General features: G+C 38.0%; 1 protein-coding gene across 1 annotated transcript in view; it reads left to right on the forward strand.

Annotated features, from left to right (window-relative positions):
- Positions 1–21,283, forward strand: part of LOC150079615 (hypoxanthine-guanine phosphoribosyltransferase-like) — a 95,373-nt gene that overhangs the window by 52,052 nt on the left and 22,038 nt on the right. The window contains exon 6 of the mRNA XM_090383136.1: positions 14,159–14,202. Coding sequence (XP_090239262.1) covers positions 14,159–14,202 — 44 coding nt within the window. The remainder of the gene's footprint in view (positions 1–14,158; positions 14,203–21,283) is intronic.

The raw sequence follows: 21,283 nt of genomic DNA on the forward strand, positions 1-21,283 counted from the left end.
GAGTTGATGCCCTATCCCTGGGGACTCCTTTGGCTCATTGCCAGTGGATCATAGAGGTAGGAAATAACCAAATGTGACTGATGGGAATAAAGACAGGATGGTACTGCCCTCATCATAGCATACGTCCAACCAAAACAGACTGAGTTCTCAAACGCGACAACACTCATGGAAACGACTTTAAAGAGACTGGTATAGACATGCAGTCAGGGTTACCTGTCAGCTGGAAAAAACTAGTAAGCCACAGGTTTCTCCGGGATATGCTAGTATGAATGAGAACTGGAGTGAATTTAAAGGCAATAGTATGAAAGGAAATGCTAGGAAGGGTGAGTGAATGATAATTTATGCTTCTGGGTGTGTGAGGGATGAATGTGTGAGAATGGGTGAGTGCTGAAAGAGTAAATTGAGTAAAATTAGCGAATGACTGTGGAGTCTGAGTGAAATGGGCTGAATGTAAGGGTGTAAAAGTGTGTGTGCCTGGATCAGTGAATGAATGCAAGAAATAGTGTGTTGAATGTATAAATGTCTAAAGCAGAATGTAAAAGTATGACAGGAAGTTTGTTTAAAAAAAAAAAATTTAGCATTAGTATAACTGTTATATAAATGTGTTTTTTTTTTTTTTTTGTTTTTGTTCAATTAGATATGTAGATAAATAGTATTCTCCTAAATTTGATTATTTGTATGTCATTTAAATTGTGTGAGCTTTCTTTAAATTATTTGCTTGTTTAAATTGTTGCTTTGTCTTTAAAGCAATGGTTAAACAAGCATTAAATTATTTTAAAGCAATAATTGGACAGGCGGGATTAACAGCTTGGTGTCAGTTTTGCCTGTTTAATTAGTCACCTCTGCCCAGTGTGAATAAGAATGATGGATGAATGGGAAATAAAAAAGTTGTAAAATGTAAAAACTATAAAATGTTGCCTTGAAATGCAGGAAAAAAAAAACTATAAAATGTACAGAAAAGAGAAAAGAAAGAAAGAAAAAAAAAAAAAAAAAAGTGTGTGAGTGAATGATATAAATTGCATGTTCTATTCCAGCCTCACCACCAGATGGATGGATGGCCATGGGAACCTTATGGACCACAAGGTCATCCATGCTGTTGGCTGTTCCTAGCCGGCATGCTGTGGAATGCTATCCCAGGTGGGACACAACCACCAGCACAGCTCAGCTGCTGCCATTAGGCATTCCTAGCCATGCTCCCTTGCATGGTTCTTTGTGCTTTGCCTCCACTTCCCAGGCGGGAGGGGGAGGTTACCTCTGGTCTTCTCCCCCTTGCCACCCCTCTTTCTGCTCTGGTGGGGCATGGGCCTGCTCTACTGATTTGGGGGTCATCTTCTCTATGGACCCCATATTTCTGTCTTTTTCCCCAGCCTTCAGTCTCCCCTCCCCCCTCTAACTTACAACTACTATCATTCGAATCATTGTTAAATTGCTTGAGCCCTACACCCAAAAACTTAATGACATCAAATCGCATAACTAGTACTCGTTTTGGCTGACCCCTATCTATAATTTTTTTTTTCTTTTTTAGGTCCTAGCCACCGAAATCTCAGGAAATTAGGTGGCAGTACCTGCCAGATAAATAACTGTAATACTCGTGTACCTGCTCTGCCTCCACAGGGTGGAGTGTGGGCAATGTTAGGTCCCATTAGGGGCCCAGCGGCCAAATGACCAGAGGAACAATGGTACACGACAACACTTGACATATACAAGATCCATACACCTTTAAACCTCTGGCATTGACAGTGTTCTGTTTCACACCTACAATGTATACTACGCAGAGATGGGGGAAACCCCGGTGCCATTTGATACTAAACACACTACACACTCTGCCTCTGCCAACCTTTGTATCATCTGCAAACTTGGATATTAAGCCTGATAAACCTTCATCAGTATCGTTGATAAATATACAAAACAATAGTTGGCCAACACCGAACTCTGGGGAACTCCATTAATAACATTAGTCCATGTATAGCAGTATCCATTGATTACCATTCTCAGTCTTGTCCCACTCAACCACCCTTTTTGATACAACAGTATCAAAAGCTTTCCTGAAATCCAAGTACTGTATATGATATCAAAATTATTTTTTTCTTCCAGTTCCTTTGTAACCACATCATAGTATCCAATCATATTTGTCAGACAAGACTTTCCCTTAACAAACCTATGCTCTGTCTGAATTATTACTTCAGTCTTGTCTAGATGATCCTGCAGTGCTTCTTTAACCAGTGACTTCATATTGTTCCCCTTGAACAGAAGTTAAGCTGACAGTTCTGTAATTACTCGTGTCACCCTTTGTGAATTGGAGATACATTTGCACATATCCAGTCCATGTGGACTTCCCGTGAGTCCAAGGATGCTCTCATAATTATGGCTAAGGGTTTGCTTACTTCCTTTGCTGCCTCCTTTGATGTAACTGGTTAGATCCTATCCACCTCAGATGCCTTTTTTATGTTTAACTTCAACAATTTCTGCTCCACTTTGCTCTCAGTTATTACAAAATCATTACGCACCCTGTTACAGTTTGATAACCTTCCGGAATTTTCCTCTATGTGTGAATGTAGATGCAAAATAGTCATTCAGATTATCAGCTATCTGTGCAGGATCATCAACAGCCAAACCATCGATATCAAGTGGACCAATCTGATTCATCCCCTTCCTTCTAGAGTTTATATAAAGAAGTTTATAAAGAAGTCCTTGCTGTTTTTCTTAGCATCCTTTGCCAAAGATTTCTCATCAATGCCTTTGCTTGCCTAACCTTCTTTGTGACTTGTTTTTCATTTTACACTATCTGGTGTGTGATATTTGGAATATTATTCTGGGATTACTGCTACTCATATGCAGTATCTTGCATTTGTCAATATTAAATTTCATTCGCTGCTTGACAGCCCATTATGAAAGAAACAGAATTAATCTACACTGGTACTTGATCAAAGAATTGCAAGTGCCCAATAGGACATGAAATATTACAAATTATCCCGTCATGCTTGTAATTTTAATAATTTTTCATAGCAGTGCTGAATCCCAGAGAATATTCAAACAGGTGAAAATAAAATTAATTCAGATCTCTTTCTGGTGCAGGTTTGGAAATGCTCTTGCTAGCCATGTCTAAACAGCCATGCCATTGTTATTAAGAAAACTTTGGGTCAACATTGCAGCAAAGTCTGCTGCAGTATCTGTTTTGAAACGGTTATAAACAGTTGACAATCCAAAACAGAGGCAATCCAAACAGAAATCCGTGGACATAAAAATGTTAAGTAAACTAATGCTTAAAAGCATGCTGTAGTGATAAACAATCATATGGCCATATTTTAATATAAAATGTATATTATTCATTGAAATTTAATTTGTAGTGCATTGCAAACTTTGAAAAATCTTCCTGCTTTTTCTGAAAATTCTCCTGTTTTCCTCCTGTTGTTTTGCCTGGTTTGGCCAAAAAACCTGTGGGACTATATGCAAAAATTTTAAACTCAGAAGCAATCATGGGTGCACCAGTGTGCAAACAACACACCAGTGCCATTATTGGGGAATGCCAGAGATGTATTCAACTCTGACAGTAAGCTGGATAATCTTGTAATAACTGAGAGTAAAGTGGAGGAGAAATTGTTGAAGATAAACACAAGAAAGGCACCTGGGGTGGATGGGATCTATCTAATTATATTGAAGGAGGCAGCAAAGGAAGTAAGCAAACCCTTAGCCATAATTATGAGAGCTTCCTTGGACTCAGGGGAGGTATAAATCGACTGGAGATGTGGAAATGTGACCCCAATTCACGAAGGAGGAACAAAGACTGACACAAGTAATTATAGACCTGTGAGTTTAACTTCTGTTCCAGGAAAATTAATGGAGGCACTGATTAGAGAAGCACTGCAGGATCATCTAGACAAGACTTCAGTTATAGCTTGGACACAGCATGGTTTTGTTAAGGGAAAGTCTTGCCTGACCAATGTGATTGGATACTATGATGCAGTCACAAAAGAACTGGATGCAGGGAATAACTTTGATATTATATATTTGGATCTTAGAAAGGCTTTTGATACTATTGCACATGGAAGACTGCTGCACAAATTGGAGCAGTGTGGCATCAGAGACAAATTGCTGCTATGGATAAAGGGGTGGTTGAGGGGGAGAAGACAGAGAGTGGTAATCAATGGACACTGCTCAAGTATCACCAATAACCATTACTGTATTTTCATATGAGTTTAACACTGTGAACCTCTTTAAGTTATCAATACTTCGGGGCCTGCACAGAAATCTGGGGCAACACAAGTCCTTCTAGTTTCACATGCCTGGATGGAGGATTAGTGGTACAAATGGGTGCACTCAACTGAAATGAATTAACAATTGGTCATTCTGTTGTTATCATAAACAATTGAACAGTTATTCACTAGGTCTCAGTTGGCTAGCAGAATGAATAGAATACATTAAGAAAAGCTGTTTTGGTCACCATTTGACTGTTTCAGAAATAACTAAACAGTTTGATAATTTTCATTTGATTGTATTAGTATTAGCAATGGCCACATGGGACAAGGAAGCCTATGGCTTATGCTGAACCAGCCAAAAAAAAAAAAAAAAAAAATACATAAAATTAAAAATAAATACAAGTAAAATAATAATAATAAGAAGAAAATAAAAAAAAAATAGACAAACTATGCATTACCCACCTCTCACAGGTAATTATCCAGCTGACCTTTGAATTTTCCCAAAAAAAAAAAAAATAATAATAAATAAAATTAAAAATAAATACAAGTAAAATAATAATAAGAAGAAGAAAATTAAAAAAAAATAGACAAACTATGCATTACCCTCCTCCCGCAGGTAATTACCCATCTTCGGACACTTTCAAGAAGCACAATGTCTATCTTTAGGTGGGGTCTCAATACTTGAACACAGTATTCCAAGTATAGTCTAACAGTAGCCTCATATGATGGGATTATGACGTCCATATCCCTACTAGCAATTGTTCGATAAATCATTGATAGGACAGTATAGGCCTTCCTTGCAACCTCTCTACAATGCTTGGAGAAAATTATGTCTGACTGTATCGTAACACCCAAGTTCCTTTCCTCCACTACTGGCTTTAGTTCAACTCCACCAAGTGTATAAGTTAGTGTTCCCCACCCCCACCATCAGGTGCAATACTTTACACTTTGCTGGATTAAAGCATAGCTGACATTTTTCTGACCATCCCTGAAGTCTATCTAGGTCACTCTGAAGAAGCTCTGCCAAGCAGAGCTTCTTCAGAGTGACCTAGATAGACTTCAGGGATGGTCATTAACTACTCTACTAATTTTTACATCATCTGCAAATTTAGACATCACGCCTCTATTCCTTCATCGATGTCATTTATGAAAATCAAAAACAACAGTGGTTCTAATACTGATCCTTGGGGAACCACACTAATAAACATCAACCCAATCTGAGGAATAACCATTTATCACAGCCCTCTGCCTACAGCCCTAAAGCCATCCAGCTATAAATCTGAAGATTTTCCCTATGATTCCAACCTGTTCCAGGTTACTTTATAAACTCATTTTACAGGCCAATGTTGGAAAAAGTCACAAGTTAGGGTTAAATTTGAAAGTGTCTGCAATTTCACAAGTTAGGGTTAGTGTCTGAAATTCTGCCCAGACATAATAGGAGGGAGTATATGATGAGAGCCTTGTCAATCAATTCGGCCTTGGAGAAATTGTGCAAAGCTCATGGGGTAGAATTTTTTAAAGTGTGGTCTATGCTTGATAACAGGAGAGACTGCTTCTACAGGGGTGGAATACACTTAAATAAAAAGGGTGCAAGAATATTTGCTGATGCTATATTTGAATATTTGTTGAGCAACGTATCAACTCTGTGGTAATACACTGACAGTGGTAGAGAATGAAAAGGACCTGGAGGTAATTGTGCAGGCAGATATGAAGTTCTCTGAGCAGTGCAGATGGGCTGCAAGAGTAGCTCATGGTGTCTTGTCAGTGATATACAGGGTTTTTCTAGAAGGGATAAGGAGGTGATTATTCCCTTGTATAAGGCAATGGTCAGGCCACACCTTGAATACTGTATACAGGTTGGAGGCCTCATTTCAAGAAGGATGTAGAGCTGCTGGAACGAGTACAGAGAAGGGCAACAAGATTAGTGAATGGAACAAATGGTTGCTCTTACGAAGAAAGGTTTAAGTTTTGCAAATTAAAGTGTCTGGAGATTGGGCATCGACGAGGTGATCTGATAGAGGTGTATAAAGCCTTGAATGGTTTGAGCATGCTCAATGCCGATGGGATTCTTCCTCTTGTTCAGAATAATCACCTGAGAGGACATAAATTCAAATTGAGGAAAGACAGATGTAGGATAGATGTGTGGAAATTTGCCTTTAGCCAGCAGGTAGTTGGTTGGTGGAACAGACTTCCATCCCTTGTTGTGGAAGTTGATAGCCTAAATAAATTTAAGGCTCAGCTGGACAGGTATTTCGAATGAATGGAGGGGTGAAATGGGAGTTTTTTTTTTTTTTTTTTTGGCTGATGCTGCGTAAGCTTGCTTTCTTGCATCATATGCCTCTACTAATGCTAATGTTAAAAGATTAATGGTAGCTGCAGGCAGAGGCGAAAGTGATTCTTGCACTGCTTCTATTGTAATGAGCAGCAGCCTAGAGAGTAAGTTACTGGGGACTTCAAGAGCTGCTGGGAGTCATCATGGAACAAGTAAATACATGGGCCGTATTAGGGTAACTAAGAGTAAGAATAAGTGCATATATACTTGCATGAACACTAATGCTAGAAGTATAGTAAATAAAATTGATGAATTTGAAGTGCTGAGCAAGACATCAAAGGCAGATATTGTTGGTATATCAGAGATATGGTGTCACACAAATATAAACAGTGCAGAATTGGAATTTGGGGAGTACAATGTGTACAGAAAGGACAGACAGGGTAGGAAGGGAGAAGGAGTTATGCTGTTAGTTAAGAAATACATAAATCCTAAGGAAGTACATCCAGTTCTCACGGGTGGACAGTGCAATGTTGAGTCTGTCTGGTGTGACATAAACACTGAGAGAGGGAAAATGAGAGTAGAAGTATGTTATAGGCCTAATGACTCTGATGAGTACAATGAACAGTTGAACAGAGAAATAGAATGGGCCAGTAAATCAGAATGTCTTGTAATGGGGGATTTTAACTTTCCAGGTATTGACTGGAACTTGTGAGTTGGTCACTCTCACGCTAGCAAGACTTTTGTGGATTTATTGGAGGATTGTTTTCTACAGCAACATGTTCGAGGGGCAACCAGAGGGATTAATACCCTTGATCTGATTATCTGCAGTGATTATTCATGCATTAAAAATTTGCAGATAAAGGAACCACTAGGTGACAGTGATCACAGTGTACTGATGTGGTATTTACTTAAAGATGTAACTACCATCAATGGTAAAGGGAAGGGTTTTTGTTTTCGTAAAGGTGACTACAGTGGCCTTAGACAGTATTTAAATTCTATACAGTGGGAGCAACTGATGATGTTACCAATGGTGAATTAGCATTAGTTGAAGCATATGATGCAAGAAAGCAAGCTTATACAGCATCAGCCAAAAAAAAAAAAAAAACCCCTTCCAATTTCACCCATCCAGTCACTCCAAATGTTTGTCTAGTTCAGCCTTAAATTTATTTAAGCTATCAACAACAGATGGAAGTCTGTTCCAGCAATCAACTACCCGTTGGCTAATGCCAAACTTCAGCACATCTATTCTACAACTGTCGTTCCTCAATTTCAATGGGAAACCTTCAGGGACTTAATCTTGGAGGCTACTAGGCTTTTCATACCAACTAAGAAATATTGTGAAAGGTTCTGGCCTAAATGGATGTCGGATAAATTAATGAGGCTTGTGGCAAGGAAGAAAAATGCATCGGATGCATATAAATTATCAAGCAACACAGAAGCCTATGGCAGATATAAGCTAGTTTGCAATCAAATCACAAAGGAGGTTAGGCAGGTGAAGGCAGATTACAAGAAATCTTTTGCAAAGGACGCAAAGAAAAACAGTAAAGAGTTCTTTAATTATGTAAACTCTAGAAGGAAGGGGATGAATCAGAACGGACCACTTAACATAGATGGTTCAACTATTGATGATCCTGCTCAAGTAACTTATAAACTGAATGAGTATTTTCCATCTACATTCACAAATGAGAAGTTATTCAAGGAGGGGGAATGCCAGAAGTTTATCAAACATTAACAGGGATATAAGTGATTTTGTAATAACTGAGAGCAAAGTGGACTGAGAAATTGTTGAAGTTAAACATAAAAAAGGCACCTGGGGCAGATGGAATCTATCCAGTTATAATGAGGGAGACAACAAGGAAAGTAAGCAAACTGTTAGCCATAATTATGAGAGCATCAAACCCTTAGATGCGCAAATACAAAGGGTGCTAGGAAAGTTTTGCAATACAGCTTTGTTTATTTAATTTTTTCAAAGTAATTTCCTCTACATTCAATACACCTCTCCATCCTCCGAAACCAATCTTTAAACCAGTTCTGCCAAGTTTCACTAGGGAGTAAAGCACACTCGTTGTCCCAAGCCCGTAGAAGGTCCTCATCACTGGAAAACCACCTCCCTTTTAGCTTCATTTTCACATGCGGGAACAGTGCAAAGTCGCAGGGAGCAAGGTCTGGACTGTAGGGAGGGTGCTTGAGAAGTTTCAGTCCTGTTGTGGTCAAATATTTGGCGCCGTGACCTGGAGCATTTTCGTGATGGAGGTACCAGGTGTCCATTCTTGACTTTGGCTGCAGGTTCTTCATAGATCCAATGACTTTAGGCAGGCATTGTTCAGTATACCACTTAGCTGTGACTGTCTTCTGCGTGTCCAAAACGACACGTTCCACAATTCCACTCGATTTGAAAAATACAGCTATCATTTTCTTCTTTACAGATCGGGATTTTCTGACAATTACGGGTGTGTCGTCATCATCAAAGACCCAAACTTTGTTTTGAGCCTTGGTCGGCAGATCGTAATAGTACAGCCAAGTCTCGTCACCTGTCACGATGTTGTTCACATACCGAGATTGTCCCTTATCAAACTTTTTTAACATCTCCCGGCACCAAGTCACACGTCGTGCCATCTGCTCTTCAGTCAGTTGATGCGGCACCCAGAGAGAACAAAGTTTCTTCACGTGCAAATGATCTTGCAGAATCGAACGAATTGCTGGTGCATTTAGGCCCAAAGTATCCTCTATCTGTTGGTAGGTCACTCGCCTGTTTTCGTCAAGCATTTTCCTCACAGCAGTAACGTTTTCCTCCGTAACTGACGTTCGTGGCCTTCCCGGCCTCTCAGAATCCTCCAGAGTGAAATTTCCCCTTTGGAATTCTCTATACCACCTGAATATCGTTGTACGATGTGGACAATCATCATCTAGTGCAAGAGTCATTTCTTCTAAGCACTGGTCTATGGTTAAACCACGCACGAAATTATACCGCAAAACTGTCCTTATCTCATTTCGTGACCACGATGCCATCGCAAGCACTTTACACTCTCACTACTAATGAATAACTGAGCCCATCGACTTGGCGCGGTGGCTACTATGCACGTATGAACATGTCTCAACATGCAGCAACAAGCAGCTTCCTGTGATTTATTGTTGCGTCATATTGCAAAACTTTCCTAGTACCCTTTGTATATATTTCCAATTCACAAAGGGGGTTCAAAGGGTGACACAAATAATCATAGACCTGTTTGTTTAACTTCTGTTCCAAGGAAAATAATGGAGTCACTTCTTAAAGGGGTGATACAGAATCACCTAGATTTGAAATCTATATTCAAATTGAGGAAAGACATCTGTAGAATAGATGTGCAGAAGTTTGCTTTTAGCCAGTGGGTAGTTGATTGCTGGAACAGACTTTCATCTGTTGTTGTGGAAGTTGATAGCTTAAATAAATTTTTGGCTGAACTAGACAAACATTTGGAGTGACCGGATGGGTGAAATGGGTAGGGTTTTTTTTTTTGGCTGCTGCTGCTGTATAAGTTTGCTTTCTTGCATCATATGTCTCAACTAATGTTAATGTGGGACTGAGTCAAATGCTTTGCTGAAATCCAAACAATGTCAAAATTATTCCCCAAGTCCAGCTCTTGAGTGATCCTGTCAAAGTAGCTAACTAGATTAGTTAAACATGATTTTCCCTTTACAAAACCATGCCAAGTATCCTTCAGAATTCCATTTCTATCTAAATGATCCTGAATTTCACCCTTGATCATTGTCTCCATGAAATTTTTCCTATTATTGAAGTTAGACTGCCCGGCCGGTAATTTCCCACTTCACTCTTACAACCACCCTTATGTATTGGAGATACATTGGCACTTTTCCAATCCAATTGTGCCCAATACTTAGTGTGCATGTAGAGTGAGTCAGTAGTAATCTGTTATTTACCTAATACCTCGACTGACACAAACCATGAGCTTTCATTTTTTATTTTTTATTTTTTTTTATAAGTATTTCATTTGTAGCTGTTCGATTAAATAAAGTTACTTGTCATTTTCCTCAGACAGGTTGTGTATTAAATCTTTTGGACTCTATCCAAAAGAGTGCAGACAGGCTCATGGTCCATCTCTTACAAACACTTACCACTCTCTGTGATGCAGATATTCAGTTTCTGCTGCATGCCTTTTCTGTAGATATATCTATGGGCTCTGTTCTGTATTGGCATTTGCAATTCCACCTCTTTCTTCAAAATCAGCCTGAAAAAGTACCTCAACTAGTCAACATCCATTCACCGTTCAACTCCAAACTTGCAGAACTAACTTTTCTCTTTGTTATTTATCTTTCTTGCTTTTGTGCTTTGGAAAACCTTCTCTTGCATATATTTACTGAAAATTATGACATCAGCAAGTATCGTCTGTCTTCTCAACCTTGAACCTATACATAGGCTTTGTGTTTCTATTATATGTAAAATTGCATTTAAAACTCAGTTCAGATGAATGAGTGGATAGCTGCTATTTTTCAATTTTGTGTTGACATTCCAGTTCTTCCATCAGTCTCTTTATATATGGGCTTACACACATGCAAAGGGAACCCTCTTTACACGCACATGCAAAGGGAATCCTGCATACCATAAAATGTCAATAGTTTTTTATTTTTTTTTTCTGTATAAATATAGCTTATTTATAAAAAAAAAAATGTTTAGGAAGATTCTTGTACCATAATAGAAAATCTATTCTTACAGTCTGAAAAATTCCAAAAATTCTGCCTGTTTTTTGATAAATTTAAATTGCATACTAAGTGATTATTCTCACTTTGTTGAATTTGGAAGTTCTTTCCAATTGGTAGTACAGGTGTGGAAAGATTTTCTTGATGTGGGATTCGCTTCATTACAGAAGCAATGTTTAAATATTCTATTTATTTAATGCTGCTCCTTGAAAAAAACTTAAATTGCATAATGTAAGATAGTAGTAGAGGCATGTGATGCAAGAAAGAAAGCTTATGTAGCATCAGCAAAAAAAAAAAAAAAAAAACACCATTTCACACATTAATTCCCCTAAAAGTTTGTCCAGTTCCTCCTTGAATTTATTTAAGCTATCATCTTCCACAATGACAAATGGAAGTTTGTTCCAGCAATCAACTACCCACCGGCTAAAGGCAAATTTCCACACATCTATTTTAAAACTGTCTTTCCTCAATTCGAATTTATGCCCCCTCAGATTCGTAATTTGAGCAAGAGGAAGAATCCCATCAGAATTGAGCCTGCTCAACCTATTCAAGGCCTTGTGCACCTCAATCAGATCACCTCGCAGGTGCCTAGTCTTCAGATGCTGCAATTTGCAGAACTTAAGCCTTTCTTCATAAGAGCACCCCTTTGTTCCCCTCACCAGTCTGCTTGCCCTTCTTGCCACTCGTTCTAGCAACTCTACATCCTTCCTAAAATGAGGCCTCCAGACCTGTATGCAGTACTCAAGGCGTGGCCTGACCATTGCCTTATACAAAGGGATAGAATTAGTAGTCTTTGCTATAGCTAGTTGTTTGGGTTATAACAGGGGAACAGCATATGGCAGACTCTTCCTTTCATCCACTCAGTGAGGTTTACATATCATGATATGCAACATGTATGCAGTGTCCTACTTCTGTTTTAATCTCCCAGTTGACATGCACAGTAAAAGTAATAAATGTTTAACCATTTTTGTTATAGACTGACACTATGATTTTAGCACGCATGCACACACATGCACGCGCACATACACACATGCGCACACACGCACACACACACACGTGCGCGCACACACACACACGTGCACACACACACACACACACACACACACACACACACACACACACACACACACACACACACACACACACACACACACACACACACACACACACACAGTCATGAATTTATCTAGTTGTAATGTTATTTCTCCACATTGTTATAAAACCACTTTACATAAAGAAAAAATAAAAATAGTAAACCATGTAACTGGCCTCAAATGTGTGCAGATGACAACTGATAATTGCCTTTTACTTCCTGCTTATTCACTTAATACTCACCCACATTTACTTCTTTTGCACAATGATGTTATAACTGATTCTCATAACAGGTGACTCTTATTGAGTTATCCTTTGGTACATCTCTTCTTCTCTCCTCTCCTGTTTCACAAACATTCAGTGAGTTGTGTTTATTTTCATAACACAAAATTATGTACACACCCATTTTATTTTTTTGTGAAGCAACATTTTTTTCATCTGCATGAGGGTCAAAGATTGACAGATTAACTCTTTTGCTGTTGACATTTCCAGTGACCTTGTTGACCTCGGATTGAAAACCATGAGATTGATTCAATCTGGATTGAAAAGGGCAGAGACATTTTTGAGCTTTCTTCTCACTGTGACTGAATTAATGAGCCTCCAGTGAAGGTTGCTTGATAGAAATGTTTGATCTTTCTTCTGTCCAATTGTAAGAAAAAGTTCTAAAAGCAGGATGGTTCTCCCTCCAAGTGGATTAAAAATATGAAGACACATTTGTGTGAGGAAGCAGTGAACATGTTAATAGAGTTTATTACCAGATGAATGTTTTATCGTCCTTAACCTTCCATTACTTGTGCCCTAATTGGAACATAATTTAATTTTGAGCATTGTTTGCAGAATTAAAAACCACCTTTAAGTTGCAAAATTTATTTCATTCCTCATTGTTCAAAATTTATTGAGCTATCTGTTTTTACATTTTTTGTTTATATCCATCTCCTCCTCAATCACATCCATGGTTATTTATCTCACAAACTGAACTGCCTTTTATGGGATGAAATATTTCAGAAAAGTACATATGATCAGTACATGAAGCCCAGTTTGAGAGATCCCATTATAAAGAGTCCTTTCTTTTTCATTCATCCACCCAACCATCCATATATACCTCTTTTACATCTATAATCACTCTCAAAATTGGACCACTTACTCAGACAGTGTCTATTTGATGCCGACTAAAAATTTTACCTCTTTTTAATCCTTAGTAAATTGGATTGAAAATAGAAAATACTGCAATCATCATTTTGACAAAATTGGCTGAGAAAGTTGGCAGACATGGCACACATTTATTAAGTTTTAGAAGAAATCATAATGAATTGTACAATATGACTGGCACATCAGTAGCCAGGTGGACAGGAGCAGCAGTGCGTAGCACACGCTACTTGATTAGACTGTGGTTCGAGCCTGTGACCACCAAATATGGAGGATGTGGAAATGTCAGGGAATGACCACCGCATATCCCTGGAGCAATATGGCCTTAGTTGCTAATGCTCCTAAAAACCAAATAACAAACAAATAAACAAAACAATATGACTCTTATAGTGTAAACTGCTCACATCTATACCTTTTGGAAACCTATTTTATAATTTTTTTGTCATCAGAAAAATAAACGTATAGATTTCTTCTTGATGCAAATGTTAATGCTGATGACAGTGAAATGAAAGTACTGCGCTGTATTTTCACTTCATGAGAAATGGCAAAATTTTTTTTTACAGAGACATCTTTCCATTCCAGGAGAAATAAAAGTGGTAAAAATATTTAATCTCTTCAGTACTTATTTTACTGCTATATCTACTTTAGACTGATGAACTGAGATTTATTTTATTATTCAATATTAACAATAAGTTGCTATAGCAAAGTTTTTTTTTTTTTTTGCATTAAGAGAAATAGTTGAATTTTTAAATTTCAGCTTGCTTGTGAAAAGGAAGAGTGAATGTAAATATAGACCAGACTGTGAGTAAAGTTTCTGCTTTTTTTTACTTAGATTCTTTTATGGCAGTTTTGTAATAGTAAAATCAGCTTGTTATTATACCAGATTGATTTAGCACGTTTCTAACAACAGAATAAATTTTGTCAAAAGAAATTAAATGATATCACAAAACAGTTTTAAAAAACTTAATGATTAAATATATATTATATTGTATAATATTAACTGCACATATTTATATTAATTGCATATATTTTTTTATAATTTTAATAGTTGCACAGGAGCATATTTTACTTTAACTTTAGAAAATTATGATGCAGCCACATGTGTTTTCTCATTAGTGTGTTTTTGGACAAGTATCACTCTAAGCTGCTGTTTATAAATGTTCTTATGACTTGCTGCTTGGATTTTTTTTCTAATATGTACAGTTTTAAAATAGGTAAGGAACCATATCTTTCATGAAGAGCACTATGAGTAACACTAGGGTAGACAACATGATTGAAGAGCAGGAAAGATTTTTATGTCATGGAGAGGTTATGCAAACTCCTGCATTCCTGTATATGGGTTATTAAAATATTTATTGTAAATATGGTGATTTGAGTATATTACCATTTTGGTTATGTTGTTTATAATAAGTGTGAAAACACTTAAGCCCTAAATGCAATGGAATGGTGTTCTGGAACAAAAAAAATTCAAATAAAATTTTTTTTGGGGAGCCATTATTTCTGGGGATCTTAGAAGTAATGATGACAAGTTTGGTGAAGAGTGGTAAAATGGCATGGGCGAAGTTAGTGAACAGACAAACATATAACTTGCCCTTATTTTTTTTATAAATATTCCTGTCTTAATAAATTAAGAGGCTATAATGATTATTACATTCTGTAAGAAACATCTGTCCAAAGCCTATTAAATGAATATCATATAAATTCTGTAGATTTATAGTGTAATTTGAAAAACTTATCAAACATACTAATTTTAGTATTTCTAAAATACTAATTACTAATACTAAATACTAATTATGGCTCATGTGATTGATAATTACTATGCTGTTGTTCTTGTATTCTCTCTATCTTGTAAACTTCTTGGTTATGTTGTTTATAATAAGTGTGAAGACATTTAAGCCCTGTATGCAATGGAATGGTGTTCTGGAACAACAAAAAATTCATATAACAATTTTTTGAATTTATTTATTTATATATTTAATCATTCAAATTTCATATTCATATAACATATGAATATGAAATTCATATAATGAAATTATAATATGAATATGAAATTCATATAACATAATATGAATATGAAATTCATATAACATAAAAATTCATATAACAATTTTTTGAATTTATTTATTTATATATTTAATCATTCAAATTTCATATTAATATTGAATTTAAATATGACAATGAGGAATCCTCCAATTAAGTATGCCACACATAGTGAAACTCAGTTATGCTCCATGCCATTTTGTCTAAGGGTTTTTGGTCCTTGAGGTTGACACAGACATTCTCTCAGATATGCCAGACAAGCTGTGCTTGCTACCTGGGAGTCTAAAACACTGATGGAACTGATATTCGGGCGACACTCAAGTCAAGTGGATCCAATTTCAGCAAATTCCGGACAGTCTATGATCGCCAAATCCTCTGCTTGCACCTTCACAATGGTGGGACTGTTAGTAATCCTGGGTATATGTTGTTGTTGTTGTTATTTGGTTTTTAGGAGCATTAGCAACTAAGGCCATATTGCTCTGGGGATGTGCGGTGGTCATTCCCTCACCTTTCCGCATCCTCCGTATTTGGTGGTGACGGGCTCGAACCCCGGTCTAATCAAGAAGCGTGTACTAACCACCTAGGTGTGAACCAATTTAAGCAGGGGTAAAGGTGTGGCACCCACACCACACAGAGAGAGGCTGCCTTTCTGTGTTACCAGGCAATACTAGGTGGTAGACGACTCTCATTAACTGGTACAATACCACCACTTTGCTTATTGGAGGCTTAAATGGTGGAACCCTTTTTTAGTCTCCAGAGCTAAGTTATGGTCAACCCTTCCCTATCTCTTCCATCATGCAGTATGACTGATGTCTTTTAGTATTAGTATTAGTAACGGCCGCATGGTGCAAGAAATCCTATGGCTTATGCTGCACCAGCCAAAAAATAAAAAAAAAAAATCCAAACAAAACAATGATAAAAACAAAAAAAATAAATAAAATAAATAACTAAATAATAATAATTAATAAAAAAAAAAAAAAAGGAAATTAAACCTATCATCCTAGGCGCTTCTCTTACCCGAAAGTACTATCCAGATTACCTTTGAATTTCCCCAAACTGTCGGCCTCTACCACCCATGAAGGCAACTTATTCCAGTAATTTATAACTCGCTGGCTAAAATAAAACTTCCTGCAGTCCAATCTAAACATTTCCCCCCCGTAACTGAATTTATGTCCCCTAGTTCTAGCATCATTTATAATCTTGAAAATTTCATCCTCATTCATTTTACTGATGCCTCTCAGAGCCTTAAACACCTCAATCAAATCTCCTCTAAGGTGTCTAGTTTCCAAACTCTGCAACCCACATATTCGAAGTCTTTCTTCATAAGGACGCCTTTTTGTCGATCTCACCAGGCAAGTTACCCGTCTTTGCACCCTTTCAAGAAGCTCGATGTCTTTCTTTAGGTGCGGTCTCCATACTTGAACACAGTATTCCAAGTGTGGTCTAACATAAGCCTTATATAATGGGGTTATCACGTCCCTATCTCTAATTGCAAAAGTTCGATAGATCATCGATAGGACACCTTGGGCCTTCCTTGCAACCAAGGTTGTGATGAACACCATGGCGATATCCAAACTTCCTTACATTTAAAGGGTACAGCTCTAAAACGGTGTTCGCAGATTGGCTGCTAGTTACTACACCAGACCGAGCCTATTTGTAACTTCCTAGGAGGCTTCTGGATCAGATAGTGTATAATCTTGCTACCTCTACTCTGTCAGATAGTGACTAGAGGGAGTCCAAGTAGTGTGTATGCGGGAGGCATTGTCAAGGCCACATATGTCAAGGATCTGGGTATATTTTTACCACGTGTAGGCAATATCCAAAAATGTCATTACTTCATACAGCACCACTTTTTCATACTATTGAATACACCATGAATTGTCACACTAATAGAGCAAGCTTATCTTCGAAAAGATCTAAACCTCCCAAACACTTCCTAGTTCATTTCACAACTATACATAGTCTCAGTTCTAATCTCAACAATGTCCATTCCCACTTACAGTCTGCTAAACCTTATGTACTTTTTCTGACAGAATCTCAGTTATCAGTTGATTCAACCACTGCTCATCTCAGTTGCCCAAATTATTTGCTGTATGATTCCTTTTGCCTCAAAGGTGGTACTTGTGCATATGTCTGTTCCGATATTCCTTGTCAGAGAGTTGGTAATTTGGAATCTCCTCTTTTCTATCTTCTCTAGCTTAAAATCTGTCTACCTCATTCTGTCAAATTCATCTGTTGTCTTTACTGTTCTCTCAACTCCACTAATCATTTGGAGCTGTTTGACTTCCTCTCTTTGCAGCTTGACTTTCTCCAGTCCAACTTTCCTAATAGTGAGGTAATTTTCCTTGGTGATTTTAATGTTCACAACTCCAGCTGGCTTCTGTTTTCTAGTCACACCGACCCAGCTGATTGAGATGCTGAGGCTTTTGCAATTATTAATGACCTCGCACTGATTGTTCTTTTACCTACCAGAATACCGACAATCCTAATCATACAGCCAACATGCTTGATCTTTTTCTCACAAAGTACATAGTTGAAGTGAGTGGTCCTTTAGGAACCTCAGATCACAACTTGGTGATTGTCTTTTCTCCAATGGAGCCTTTATCTCATGGCTGTTCCCAACCTCGTGTCATTTGACATTACAAGAATGCAAAATGGGATGACCTAAGAGATTTCTTTCTTGTTTTCCTTGGTCAGATTACTGTTTCAAAACTTCTGATGTCAATGTTTGCTCAGACCGTGTCAGTGAAATTATTCTTGTAGGAATGGAATCCTTTATTCCACACTTCACGTTAAAATCTCGTCGTTTATCTAAACCTTGGTTTCCAATAAATGTGCTAAGGCTGTTCGAGAGAAGAATTGCATATCGTAATTGGCTTGTTTCCAATTCTTCCGTTTTATTTTCTGCCTACACCAAAGCTTACAACAATTGTAAAGCAGTTATTAATCAATCCAAACTAGACTTTGAACAGGCTAAGAGTAGAAAACTTGCACCTTGCTCAAATGGTAGCCGAGCATTCTGGTCTCTTGCCAAAGCTATTGGCCGCAACTTTTGTCCATCTTTGCTCCCTCCTCTGTAAAAACCAGTTGGTTCTATTGTCATTTCAGCCATGGATAAAGCTGACCTGCTAGCATCCCATTTTTCTTCCAACCCATGTATTAATGATCTTGGTAAAACACCTCCCACCATTCCCAACACGTTCCACCACCACTGTGCTTATTGGAGGCTTGAAGTGGTGAAACCCATGTTTAGTCTCTAGAGAAAAGTTTCCGGCATCCCCCTCTCCCCATACTTCTCCTTCAACCCATGCACGGTACTAAGTACTATAGGTTTTGATACCGTTCGTGTTTGGGGTTCTCATAAAAAAAAAAAAAAAAATTCAATGTCTCCTTTGGTCTTCCGTCAAAAGGATCTCAGAACGATTTTGATAAAACTTGATGCTCAGAAAGCTCCAGGACCTGATGGTATTTCTCCACTTGTTCACAAAACCTGTGATCCCAAAATAACTCCTGTTCTTTGCTGCCTTTTTTCACTTTCTTATTTCAAAGGTGTTTATCCTTCTGCTTGGAAATTTGCTCATATCCAGCCAGTTCCTAAAAAGGGTGACAAATCCCTCCCATCCAATTATCATCCCATTGCAATTACTTCTATTCTTTCTAAAGTAATGGAGAAATCCATTAACCGCCAACTCTTAAACTACCTAGAAACCTTCCATCTGATCAACGATCACCAGTATGGATTCCGTCAGTGTCAATCCACTGGTGATATTCTGGCTTATGTTACCCATTTATGGACTAATTCAATGGAAAAGTTCGGTGAAACCCAAGCAGTTGCTCTTGATAATCTAAAAGACTTTCGATTGTGTTTGGCATAAAGGTCTTCTAAACAAGCTTCCATCTTATGTTTTGCTAACTGTTTTTTGTAATTGGTTATCCAGTTTTCTCTCTGATTGCTCATTGAGGGTGATGATAGATGGCTCTGTCTTCTAGCTTCTCCACTAATGCTGTTGTCGCCCAAGTTTCAGTTCTTTCTGCCACTCTTTTCCTCTTATATATTAATGACCTTCCATTGACTGGGAATTCTATCCATAGTTTTGCTGATGATAGCACATTGCATTCCACTTTCAATTTTCAGAAACCTTGCCCTGCTCAATCAACTTCTACCTCTCGAATATCCAATTCCTTAAATGCCGATCTCCAGGTAATTCTCCAGTGGAGCAAAGACAACTTAGTTGATTTCAATCCTTCTAAAACTCAGTACTGTCTTATATCTTGCAAAAAGGATTCTTCTGCTCCTATGCTTATCTTTGGTGACAATCCGATTTCTAGGTAAGATGATATATCTCTTTTGGGGATTACCACGACTTCTAATCTCTCTTGACACAAGTATATTACAAATATTGCTTCCTCTGCATCTAAAAAACTTGGTTTTCTCTTTCGCCCTGAGCGTTACTTTTCTTCCAAACAGCTGTTCGGAGCTTCTGTTGCCAGGTGGGCAAGAGCAGCAGTGCATAGCACACACTTGATTAGACCGGGGTTCGAGCCTGTGACCACCAAATATGGAGGATGCAGAAGGGTCAGGGAATGGCCACCGCATATCCCCGGAGCAGTATGGCCTTAGTTGCTAATGCTCCTAAAAACAAAATAAACAAACAAACAGAGCCGTTCACTCTTTTTTAACGCAAATCAACCCTATCATGGAATATTGTTCCCACATCTGGGTTGGTGCCCCCAAAACCTCTCTCAGGCTGCTAGATTCCATTCAGAAGAGGGCAGCAATAAGGACCCATCTCTAACAGTCTCTCCACTCTCTGTTTCATAGACTTTTGTGAATTTATTGGATGATTGTTTTCTGGAGCAGCATGTTCGAGAGGCAACCAGAGAGAGTAATACTCTTTATCTGGTTATCAGCAATGATCATTCGTGTATTAAGAATTTGCAGATAAAGGAACCACTAGGTGGCAGTGATCACAGTGTACTAATGTGGGATTTACTTAAAGATATAATTACCATCGGGGTAAAGGAAAGGGTTTTTGCTTCCGTAAAGGTGAGTACAGCGGTCTCAGAAAGTTTTTAAATTCTGTACAGTGGGATAAACTGATGATGTTACCAACAGTAAATTCTAAGTGGAAAGTATTCTTCTCGTAACAGAGAAGAAAAAGAAAAATGCATGGGATGCATATAAATTATCAAGCGACTCAGAAGCCTATGGCAGATATAAGCTAGTCTGTAATCAGGTCACAAAGGAGGTTAGGCATGCGAAGGCAGAGTACGAGAAATCTTTGGCAAAAGATGCTAAGAAAAACAGCAAGGATTTCTTAACTTATATAAACTCTAAAAGGAAGGGGATGAATCTGATTGGTCCACCTGATATCGATGGATCGACTGTTGGTGATCCTGCCCAGATAGCAAACAAACTGAATGAGTATTTTGCATCTACATTCACACATGAGGAATTATTAAGGTTTGAAAATGGCAGAAGGTTATCAGATTGTAGCAGGATACTTAATGATTTTGTATTAACTGAAAGCAAAGTGGAGGAGAAATTGTTGAAGTTAAACATAAGAAAAGCACCTGGGGTGGATGGGATCTATCCAGTTATATTAAAGGAGACGGCAAAGCAACTAAGCAAACCCTTGGCCATAATTATGAGAGCATCCTTGGACTCAGGGGAGCTTCCCACGGACTGGAGATGTGCAAATGTATCCCCAATTCACAAAGGGGGAACGAAGGGTGGCACGAGTAATTACAGACCAGTTAGTTTAACTTCTGTTCCGGGTAAAAAAATGGAGTCACTGGTTAAAGATGCATTGCAGGATCATCTAGACAAGACTGCAGCAAT

This window comes from Mastigoproctus giganteus, chromosome 10 (assembly GCF_048544385.1).
Source record: "Mastigoproctus giganteus isolate SK-2022 chromosome 10, ASM4854438v1, whole genome shotgun sequence".
NCBI classification, from domain to species: Eukaryota; Metazoa; Arthropoda; class Arachnida; order Uropygi; family Thelyphonidae; genus Mastigoproctus; species Mastigoproctus giganteus.